At 38.6% G+C, this 12,340-nt stretch overlaps 1 protein-coding gene across 4 annotated transcripts in view; it reads right to left on the reverse strand.

The window, feature by feature from the left end:
- Nucleotides 1-12,340, reverse strand: part of LOC104015341 (cadherin-12) — a 589,747-nt gene that overhangs the window by 125,586 nt on the left and 451,821 nt on the right. For all 4 annotated transcript variants that reach the window (XM_087761238.1, XM_087761232.1, XM_087761247.1 and 1 more), the window contains one exon: nt 8,131-8,425. In XM_087761238.1, the coding sequence (XP_087617364.1) occupies nt 8,131-8,425 (295 nt within the window). The remainder of the gene's footprint in view (nt 1-8,130; nt 8,426-12,340) is intronic.

Here is a 12,340-nt window from a genome sequence, read left to right on the forward strand (position 1 = left end):
ATCCTTTAACGAAGCAAGCCTTGATTCTCTGCATTGTTTTCTTCCTCCCTTTTGATCTAAAAGGGTTTTGTCAGTAAGGTTTTTCACAGTAGTTGAAACTGCCTAGGTTGCCTAGTGATCTATCATAATGTCAAGAAACACTTTTTTTCCAAAAACATTTACTGCCTACTTGTAATTTTCTCTCAACATCTCAGTGGTGTTCTTTTATTTTTATTTCGTTTTGTTTTGTATTTTTGTGCAATGCCCCTTATACAGGGGGAAAAAATTTTTGACAAAAGGCTAAGCAGCCAAAACCTGCCTTTCCTTTTGCTCCTTCCTTAAAACTCACCTTTCTCTAGTGGTTATAAAACTTAGTCTGATGATCTGTGCAGTAGTGATGGGACATGAATTTTTCTGAAAGTGGTCTGTATGACCTAGGGCACCAGGTCTGACCTAGGCGATGGACAAATTTGTACATTCTGTAATAGAGTACCAAATTAGAGGACATGTGGATGTGACCCTGTAAGGGGAGAGTCAGTACAGTTTTGTGAAGGGAAGCGGCTCTTCACAAAACCTGTTAAAACTATTGGGTGAATCAGTGAGTATAGAGCTCTAGGTTACTTGCATAGATAAACAGTATCTAAATTTCCAAAAATCTTTCAGCAAGGTTCCTAAGCAAAGGCTTTTTTTTTAAAAAAAAAAGATAGATTAAGAGAGAACAGCCTTTTCTAAGATAACAGATAAATAAAAGTAGAAATCAAATGGTTGGAAGAAGTTGCCAGTCTTTATATGAGAGGTGGGTTGCCACTGGCATCTCACTTGGATCTGAACTCACAGGTTGCCAGTAAAAGCGAATATATAAGCAGATGACAGCTTGACAAAATGAAAGCTTGACTGCAAAGTGTTACAGGGGAATCTTAACATAACAAGTAACTGGGGATAGGGGATTTCACACTGAGAAATACAAAGGAAAAAAATACCCTATCAGTACTTTCACAGAGGCGGGCTGTAGCTCAGTTACCCGTTAACTCTTGATCCTGAGATCACTATGGAAAATCCTCCAAAGTTTTCATCTCAATCATCAACAGAGGACAAAAAAGGGAAAATGATTGATGGGAATTATTAGATAAGGGAAAGAGAATAAACAAGAGAATAAACAAGAGAATAAACAAGAATATCCAAGATATTTGTATCTTGAATATGACATCCAATTCCCATCATTGTCTCTAAGGACTCCATAACATGAGAAAAAAGCCTGGACACCAGGGTAGAGATGGAGGGGCTGCAGACAGGGGCTGACAGATATATTGCCAGTTATCTCTCCATGAGTGTATGTAATACCATCCAAAAATCTCTCTGGCCTCTACAGATTCCCAAAGTAATATCTTCCGCAACAGCCTGGGTATGCTTTTGGAAGTCCTTAAAAGATATCGCCAGAAGCTAGGAATCTATATGAAGGAAAGGATTGCTTAGTATTTGCTCCAATGCTTTATAGTCCTTCCTTCCCCAGCCTCTGCTCAGTGTAAGCTTCAGGCTAAACTCAGGCACACGGTACTAAGCTATGCCCAACCAGAATGCAGGTCCCTACCCACCAGTTCATCAGGTTAGTTTTCTGCACATCGTAATCCTTTCACATGAAACTACATAGATGGATACGTCAGCCTCACCAGTCAGCCTCACCTCCATCCCTGGAAAGGTGATGGAACAGCTCATTCTGGATGTCATCTCTAAGCATGTGGAGGAGAAGAAGGTTATCAGGAGTAGTCAACATGGATTCACCAAGGAGAAATCATGCTTGAGCAATCTGATAGCCTTCTATGATGGCATTACTGGCATGACTGGCTGGGTAGATGAGGGGAGAGCAGTGGATGTTGTCTACCTTGACTTCAGCAAGGCTTTTGACACTGTCTCCCATAACACCCTCATAGGTAAGCTCAGGACGTGTGGGTTAGATGAGTGAACAGTGAGATGGATTGAGAAATGGCTGAATGGCAGAGCTCAGAGGGTTGTGATCAGCAGCACAGAGTCTAGTTGGAGGCCTGTAGCTAGCGGTGTTCCCCAGGCATCAGTACTAGGTACGGTCTCGTTCAACTTATTCATCAGTGACCTGGATGAAGGGACAGAGTGTACCCTCAGCAAGTTTGCTGATGATACAAAACTGGGAGGAGCGGCTGATACACCAGAAGGCTGTGCTGCCATTCAGTGAGACCTGGACAGGCTACAGAGTTGGGTGGAGAGGAACCTAATGAGGTTCCACAAAGGCAAGTGTGGGGTCCTGCCCCTAGGGAGAAATAACCCCATGCACCACTACAGGTTAGGGGTTGACCTGCTGGAAAGCAGCTCTGTGGAGAAGGACCTGGGAGTCCTGGTGGACAACAGGTTAACCATGAGCCAGCAATGTGGCCTTGCAGCCAAGAAGGCCAATGGTATCCTGGGGTGCATTAGGAAGAGTGTGGCCAGCAGGTCGAGGGAGGTTATCGTCCCCCTCTACTCTGCCCTGGTGAGGCCACATCTGGAGTGATGTGTCCTGTTCTGCGCTCCCCAGTTCAAGAAAGACAAGGAACTACTGGAGAGAGTCCAGCGGAGGGCTACAAAGTTGATTAGGGGACGGAGGCATCTCTCTTATGAGGAAAGGCTGAGAGAGCTGGGTCTGTTTAGCCTGGAGAAGAGGAAACTGAGAGGGGATCTTATCCATGCTTACAAATATCTTAAGGGTGTGTGTCAGGAGGATGAGGCCAGACACTTCTCAGTGGTGGCCAGCGACAGGATAAGGAGCAACGGGCACAAACTGAAAGACAGGAAGTTCCATCTGAATATGAGGAAAAACTTCTTTACTTTGAGGGTGACAGAGCACTGGAACAGGCTGCCCAGGGAGGTTGTAGCTTCTTTTTCTCTGGAGATATTCAAAACCCGCCTGGATGCAATCCTATGCAACCTGCTCTAGGTGAACCTGCTTTAGCAGAGGGCTTGGACTAGATGATCTCCAGAGGTTCCTTCCAACACCAACCATTCTGTGACTCTGTGGTTCTGTGATTCTGTCATGTATTAGATGTATGTTCCATTTGTGAATGTACATATAAGCCTTTGTCAATGTTTAAATATAAGCCAATGTTTAAATATAAGCCAATTAAGTATTCACTTCAGAAGGAAAACTGCCAGAAAACTTATAGAGACTATTTTTAGGCTGCCAGTACCATGGGAAGCAAATCCATACCACTCTTCAAGCAGCTGCCTTGCACTAGGGAGGATATGCAGTAAAAATAACCTGATGTCTACTTTCTAGTATCATTGACCATTTCAGTGTTACAACATAGTGTTATAATTGAGGCAGTTTCAAATAGAATATTGAAGTCTAATCAGTAATACAGCTATTTACTGTGAACATATTCCATTACTTATTAATAAATAACCAAAAAGGCAGAATAATTGCCAAGGTGATCTGGAGTTTGTAGAGCCCCCCTAAGCAATAAAGAGTTAATCTAGTGGAAAGGTATGAAATGAAATTGCCTAGGAAAGAACATATGGAATCTATATGTTATGGAATTGATAGGTTTAGTACAGCCCTAGCTGGTCTGTGTATAAGCATAGAGGAATAATGGAAATACCTTAGAAAACAATTAGTAGACTGTGACAGTAGAAGTTATAAATTTGTCACATGTGATAGATATGATCAATTAAAATCAGCATAGTCAGTGAAAGAAATGCATGAGAAATGCAGATGTATTTCTGTGCACATTTTTATGTATAAATGTATAAAAATATATCTTCCCTTGAATGTGTGTTTAATGCTGGTATGCTCCTATTCGCAGTCATCTGGACTGATAGTTTTAATAAGGGGATAACCTTGGTTTAAACTCACCATATATTTGCATGCTTACGTGAGCTATATTGCAACAAAAACTGGCACAGCTGCCAGAAGCAACAACACAGTTGATTAAATTATACTTAAGGACAACATATTTTGCTAATACTAACTTACAAATGGGGAAATTACAGCCCCCTTTTCAGTCTTTATGCATAAATTTCCATTTCTGGTTTGTTCTACATTTTGGAACTCTTATTAAATCATGAAAATATTTTCAAATAAAGATATTGATAAAACTAATCCAATATAAAAAAAAAAATATTAGGAGTCTAGCCCTTAAGCTTTTATAAGTCACTTATCAGGCATAGGATAACAGCATAGCAATCTCTGTTCTTAAAATATTAGTTCTGCGTTGTAATCTGACTCCATCTGCTGAGTTTCTCTGCAGAGAATTTCATGTCATTGTCTTTTCCAAAAGAAATTCTTCACTATAAAGTATTCTGCACCCAATTTATTATGTGAGCCATACACTGTCAGCTTTGGAGGTATCAATATCCTTCCACAACAATACGGAAACTATGCACACTTAGAAAGTATCAGAAATAATGGAAGTCATAGATGGGTACAGTAGCCTGCATGTTACACTCGTCGGTAAGCAAGGGGCTTTTCAAGAGAACATCTTTTCTGTTTGAATCTGTGATTGACTATCCTGTCCATCATACATGAGCAGATTACAGTGCATATGTGGAAGGAGCGAGGCTAGCTGGCTATTCAAGCCTCTGGCATGAAACAGGTAGGTGTCTTAGTTTGTAGTGGGCTTAAATTAGAGTTTTAGAACACACTAAACATCCTGCTAACATTTTTTTCTTAGTAAAAGGCATATGAAGGAATCTGGCTACCAGTAAAGAACGCACCACCAAGTAAAAATGGCAAACCTAAAATTATCTCTTCTTTAGTAAAAGCTAAAAGGTATGCATTACCATAATCTTTTTTAAGGAGTGGTATTGATGAGAGGGAAAAACAAATAAACTCCCATGTACAGAAACTGCAGAATAAATTTTAATAGGTTCTCAAAGTGAATTTGAAGGGAAAAAATAAATTTCCACCTAAAACATGCATGGAAAATAACACAACAAAGTTCTTACAAAATCTACCATGAAAAACTTGGATATGACAGATATGTCTAAATCATATCTATGTGCAGAAAACCAGATATTGAGGATCCTACGAATTTCCATCTTTTTGTACCTTTTCCAGTAAAAAATCACCAAGGTCCAACTTTATCATTGACATGCAATTTTATTCTAACTCTGTGACTGGAACTCTGAATCAGGGGATGAATACTACAACATCTTCTCAGCCATGAAAGCTTCAGTGACAGCAATTAGTACGAAGGTCAGAGATGTCACAAAACTGAGAACAGTGCGGCCATGAAAATTTCTAAAATGTGTGCAAGGGGTCGGAAGGAAATTTTTCTTCCCGAGACTTCCCACCCCCATGCAATCCTCTCCTATGGCTTACTTCTCTACCCCTCTATTCCCCTTTCAACATGAACTCTGGCATCCATATTTTTCTCCTTATTATCAATAACCTTAGGATAAACTACCAAACTGGGTAAACCTTTGCATGTGTATGTCATGCGACAATAAAAGACATCAAGTCTTTAGTCACAAAAGCTTGTCAGGCTCATAGACATGACTAGTAAGGAGGAAAAAAGTCATGTTGTAGTGCATTTCCTACAATGGAAACAGTGTCCATGAGTACAGTTCGTAATAAATGCTGTTGCAAAAATATAATAAGTGAAGTTTAGGACATTTGGGAATTGAAAACTGGCAACTAGAAAATGAAAGTGTAAAAAAAATAGATAAGAGGAAGAGTTTATCAGGGTTTTTGCCTAAGCCAAGGCAACCATATGCTGCACCAGCTAAAAAATCAAAGTGATTTTCAATGTCAGCCTCAGGCAGTGAGTGGTAGGTCTAGGCAACTCTATAGGTGCAACTAAATGGTACTGATGATAGGGAGCAGCAGTTTTAGATCCTCTGAGAAATTATGCTTGCATAACGTAGCAAAAGCATGGGTAAGACAGAGCAAGAGAGTAGGAGACGTACATCAGAGAAGGCACAATCTCCTGGCATATCACAGGTGACAGAAGGCATTTCTGGGTATTTTTGCTGCAAGATAACCCAATAGCAAAAATTGTTATCTGTTTTAGTAACCACTAATCGGAGTTAGGCCTCCATTTGGGCACTACTTCCTTGCCTTGTCTTTTCTGATCAATTTTCCTCCATCTTTTATTTTTCTTATAGAGGAAAATAAAAACTGTTACGAATAAATCTTCTAGAAGTATTGAATGTGACTGAATAAAGTGAAGATCAAGAGCATGCATTTTTGCCATGGCATCAATTACTGTTTTTCCAAAGGAGAATAAATTGAAAAGCATTTCTTTTAAACTGCTGTATGCATGACATAGCATACTCAGTTGCATCTCATTTAGTCATGCAACTCCCAGTCAATGTAAAAGCCACAATGCATTGCATGCCTTGAAGAGTTTCCCATGAAATAAAACCACTGTTAGCATTTTGTCTGCTACTGCACACATATATTTATGAAAATAAGAAAGGAAGATGGAGGGAGAGCAACAGAGGAGGGAAAGAATGCATGCACTGCATTCCAATATTTTACATATTTCTCTCTGATCAAGTATTAAAACCAATTTAACAACTAACCATACATTCACTGGTGAAAAAATTTTATTCTGAACTTGCCACAGAAATAGACTTGAAAATATAACAAATGTTTTCCATCTATAAGTAATATAACCGTAAGTAATATTACTAGGCATCTCAATAGGGGCAACAGCAATAGTGCATCTGTATAATGAATCTATAGATGTGCCTCTATGGGTGAGTATAGTGAACTCGTCTCTACACGTGTATGACATCAACATGATCATCTCTACATGTCTACTCATATCACATTTTATCACATTCTACCACTCTTTATCACAAAATTTAAAATACTACCTCATTAATTCCATATAGTACCTTGTGTAGATAGCTAGTTGCCTCCTGGATTGTCTTTCAAAACATCACCATCTGAGCTGCATTGCTGAAAGAGCAACAGGGTGCCTCTGCACATTTCAGAGTCACAAAACTTCCAAAACTGTTAGCAACTACAGCAAGTATTAAATGACTAGTACTGGCTTCTGAAGTACTGGGAAAAGACAGCTTAGGAGAGAAAATGGCAATAAGCTGAAACTAGCACTGGGAAGTTAAAGGCCTCCCAGCCCAGAACGAATTAATTTCTGGTGCCCACAGGGAAGCCCAAATTGCCATCTGGCAGCAGGACACAAGGAGTGTGCTTGTGTTGCAAACACATTGCTCAGGACCACTGCAGAATTAGCCATCAGGCAGAGACCCGAAGGGACCATTTAGTCTATTCTCCTGCTCCAAAGAAGGATCAATGCTTTTTATGTCTTTCCCGGCAAATGTCTATCGTGTTGTGAAAATTCTTCAAACAAAAACCTATTCCAGTACTTCAGTATCCTTACTACAGTCCACCTTTCTTTGGAGAGAAAATTATTCTCTCCCCTGTACACTAGCTTTTTGAAAACTTACGATGTTTTCAGTCACTCCCCTATTTTTTTTGACTTAAGAATCCAATGCACTCAATATTTTCTTGGACATTAGGTTTTTGAGACATTGAGCCAGTCTTGCTGAGCCTCTCTGACTCCCATTCTTGCATTGTGGAGAGCCAGGTGATGGCAATCATTACTTTCAGCACCCACAGTGTAGCAGGACTTCAATAAAGAATTGTCCCCTAATTCATAATTAGGGGATCGTGCAAATGCTGTAGGAGTTTAACAGCCACAGACACAAGAGCGGTAAATGGTAAGATGCCATACAGAATTAGATACCATCTAATTCTAAATTCATCTACTAAATTCATCTACTAAATTAGATACCATCTAATTCTGTACAGCAAACAGTCAATGTAAATTAGGAAGAGAGGTGAACGCACTTAATCATGTGAAATAACAGGTTTGGGGGTACACAGAACCCCTGGACCTGCCTTGAATATCTTTTTTTTTTCCTCCTCTTGTCCTCAGAGACTTAAAGTCACAAGCACTCATTTTGCAGGAGAATGAGTTTCTAATTAAGCAAATAAAGCTAAAACAAAACTGTAATTTGTATATTTCTACACACAGAGCGAGACATTTCTAGTAATAAGTTTTAGAAGTTATATTTTCATTTCAGTCTTCTCTTTCTTTCCTCAGCAGGAAATGCACATTGAGACAATTAAGTAATACACAATTAGTTATCAAGTGTTTAAGGCTTCTTACTCACCCACTGGAGACATTTCTGGGACACTGGCGACATAAGGCCCATCCAGGAACTTTGGTTCATTATCATTAATGTCCTGCACTTTGATGATGAACTCTGATTCAGGCTCTAGCGGTTTCTTGGTGTCAACATCCACAGCCTGAGCCCGGAGTGTGTAGAAAGGTTTTTCTTCTCGATCTAGGCTCCTTATGGCATGAATGTCTCCTGTGGTCTCATCAATGGTAAAAACTGTGCCAGCACCATCTCCTGAAAGTGTATATTTAACAGTGCCCACTCCCTTGTCCAAGTCAGAATGAAGCTTGAGAATAAAAAGGAAAAAAAAAAAAGAGGAAAAGAACATTAATAGCTTTTTCTAGTCTGGAAGGCAATTATTGATTTTATTTTTTTCTTTTATGTAATAAAAGGCATTAGAGGAACCAATTTCATAAGTCCTTAACTGCCTCTAACTGCATGGAAAAAATGTACGTAGCATGTTATCCAATATTTTTACCCCCATCTAGTACCCAGCACAGAGAGCATTTCAGAATTCTATCTGCTTTCTCCCATGAATACTGTTCACTACTAAAACTGCTATGAAGCAGGGCTTAGGTTTTGTTATAAACTGAAATTTAAGGCCAAGGATGGAAAACCACCAATAACCACATCAAACAAACATGAGATGACACGAGAGAGTGTCAAAAGCTTTCACAGGGATTTGGCTTCCAGAGAAGTAGAAGGGAACTATTTAATTTTCATTTCACACACAAGAGCTTGATGGAATCCTAAACTCAAACTCAAAGTCAAACCTGGTTTAAAAAAGATGATACACACCTCTTAATTACAGTAAATGCTAAACAGAACTAAAAATACTACCTTTTTTACACAAATATTTGGCCATTTGTTTCTGTCCTTTCTGAGATAGTCACATTGTGGATAGTGTGAATGTCGTGGTTTAACCTGAGCTGGCAACCAAGCACCACACAGTCGCTCGCTTACCCACCTCCCTGGTGGGATGGGGGAGAGCATTGGAAGGGCAAAAGTGAGAAAACTCATGGATTGAGGTAAGAACAGTTTAATAATTGAAATAAAATAAAATATTGACAATAATGATAATAATGATAATAATAATAGTGAAAAGGAAAAAAAAACAAACACACAAACCAAACCAAAACCCAGGAAAAAAAAAGTGATACAATTGCTCACCATCTGCCAACCAACGCCCAGCTCATGCCTGAGCAGTGATTACCACCCCCAGCCAACTCCCCCAAGCTTATATACTGAGCATGACATCCTATGGTATGGCATAGCCCTTTGGCCAGTCTGGGACAGCTGTCCTGGCTGTGCCCCCTCCCAGCTTCTTGTGCACCTGGCAGAGCATGGGAAGCTGAAAAGCCCTTGACCAGTGTAAGCACTACTTAGCAACAACTAAAACATCAGTGTTATCAGAATTTTTCTCATCCTAAATCCAAAACACAGCACTACACCAGCTACTAGGAAGAAAATTAACTCTATCCCAGCCAAAACCAGGACAGAGAAGCTAGGAGTCCTCTTGCTCATTGGAAGAATACAGAACTCAATCATTCCTGCCTTAACTCAATTATTTCTGCCTTAAATACCAATATACACATTTTCCAGGCTGTTAGTATGTTAAATCTCTATTTCTAATTTGAAAAATACTTGAGTACAAGTTCTTGGACATTTTTGTCCATTTGATCAGTGTCTATACTTCTATAATATGGCCTTAAAAACTATTTCAAATGCCAAAATTTTTGAAATCAAAATACAGTATGATGAACTTCTTTCTCAAATGCCTTTATTTATTTCATGCTCATTCTTTAAATACATCTAAAAGTTTTAAATAGACACTCAAGGTTACATCACTGATGCTGAAATATCTTTTAAAATATTCTCCCGCTTGTCCCATCTAATGAGGACTAAAAAGATCTACTACAATGGACACAGGTTGGAATGAAGTTTTCAAGAGTGAATTCCCTTAAGCAGTATAGTAAAGCGATTATGGATATAAGCTTTATTTACATGATGTACTGCCCAAGGTGAAACACAATAGAGGGAACATGGGACATGAAAGGAGATTATGTAGAAAATGAATTACTGAGAAACTAAATGGTTTTGGTAATGGGGCAAGAAGCTAAGCTACAGAGAAAGAGGTAAAGGCAATTATTAACATTTATAGCTATTGCCTTGAAATTGAAAATAGGTCCTTGTGACTGTGGAAGAGGTCATGGTTTGTGGGACAGAGCGAACATGAACATATTCTCTTCTTTATCTACTTTTTCACCTCATCATTTCTGCTCAGTGAATATACTAGATTCTGATCTTTCATCTAGATGCTCCCTGCATGTGATTTAAAATTATCTCTCCAGTCCAAAGTAAAGCATTTTGCTTCTTGAGCACTGGTTCACTGTGGAAAGATTCAAAGGAAGTTAATTCTTTTCCTCCTGGGGTGTTAAATATTTCCTTGCTTGCAAAATGAAAAGATAATGCAGCCTAAGATAATTAATGTCTATTTCTTCCTCATCATTTTAATTTAAGTAAGTGGCTCGCAAGCTTCCTGCTGTTCCATTATACCTTGCTCAGTTAAAACCTAGTATTCTACTTCCATTATCATATAGAGGCTTATAGACACACATGGAGTGAAAAAAAAAATCAAAATTATGATGAGAAAGCTCAAAGAAAAATGTTATAACTTTACAGAGGGAACCACACTATTTTATTACTTGTGTGCCTGTATTAAATAAAATATATTTGGGCTTTATTATGAAGTCTACCTTGTTCCATACTCCTGGAAGCAAGAATATCGCAGAGCAAAAGAATGTGGTTTCGAAGCAGTGATTTGTAAACAGGGAACCGTGCCAAGAATATTGTCTGTACTCCCATCTCCTGTCATCAGATTTGGCACTAAAGTTGAGATGGTTGAGTGTCTTTCTGATCACCAGCTGAAGGGTTTATGTTCAACTATTAACAAATCAGCCTGCATTGCATGAGCTATCTGAGCACTTGGATTATACTAGAGAGAAATAATTATAGTTGCTTCCCCTAGCTGGGGAAAAAGTTAAAAAATACAACAAGAAAAAAGCAAAAGAAAGGAAGAGTGAAATACAAAGACAGGCATAAGCATAGCTTTTTTCAAATGTACTGGAGCAAAAAAAAAGCTTTATAACTGGCAGCATTAGCAATTCTACAGCTATAGATGTGTTTACTGTGCTTCACAAATATCACTCAGCTAGTATAACCTAGGAACCATTCTATTGATTTAAGCAGAGTTGTATTGCTTCGCATTAGCTGGGATCTGTCACGTTGTATTTATTCATCAAATCATGCTAATCTGCTGATTTTGATATAGGCTTCTTAAATGTCATCGGTGGACAATGGGCAAATGCATGCTTAGTTGTAACCCACATTGAGCTATACAATTTGTGGGGCAATTCAACATTACAAAGTGTCTAATTAATGTAGGGAAATAGCTGATTGATTTAGTTTAAAATGAACTAAATTCTCCAACAATAAAAGGCACGCAATACTGAGATTCAGATGCAAGGACAGAGAGAGAGGAACTAGCATTGGTTGGACTTGCACAACCCTAGAAAATAATCCTGACTTTCAATGCCTGAAATTTTCCAGAAAGCAGTTTAAGCTAAAGTGCTTGCTAGTGTGTCTCTGATTTATATGTTACAAGCTGTATTTCACTGGAAGAAAATACATTTATTTTTTTGTGCTGAAAAACATACAGAAGATTTGTGAGAGACTAGTTTTTCTGACACTGTATCCAGCAGTAGTTTTGGTTTTGTATCCCGTTTCTCCTTTTTGCTTGCACTTATTTTCTAATTCTTGCTCTTCTGCTATTTGAGCAAAACTACAGGGCACGAGAACAAGTGCTCAAATCTTACCTGAATTCCTCCAGTATGTTTACATTTGAGAATTACTTGAGTTTACTGCAACAGGGTGGTACAAATGATTGTATTCACATGGATTTTTCTTACTGTTGTTTTTTCTGTAAATCCTGAATATTAAAAATGCCACAAAGGTTTGGAAATGTTTGGGATTCATTTCTACTTTTGCTCAAATCTGTGCTGTTATTCTCACTAGCTAAGTAACAGCGAGTTTACTGTCAGATCTTTGGGCAAATCTATCCCAAGTGTAAAATTAATGATTTCTTGCAGCAAACTCTGTTAGTGCAGAAAATCATGAATATTTTTCTGTGATGGCAGATAAA

The sequence above is a fragment of the Nipponia nippon genome, unplaced genomic scaffold (genome assembly GCF_047370975.1).
Source record: "Nipponia nippon isolate SJK-2023a ecotype South Korea unplaced genomic scaffold, ASM4737097v1 scaffold_1, whole genome shotgun sequence".
In the NCBI taxonomy this organism is placed as follows: domain Eukaryota; kingdom Metazoa; phylum Chordata; class Aves; order Pelecaniformes; family Threskiornithidae; genus Nipponia; species Nipponia nippon.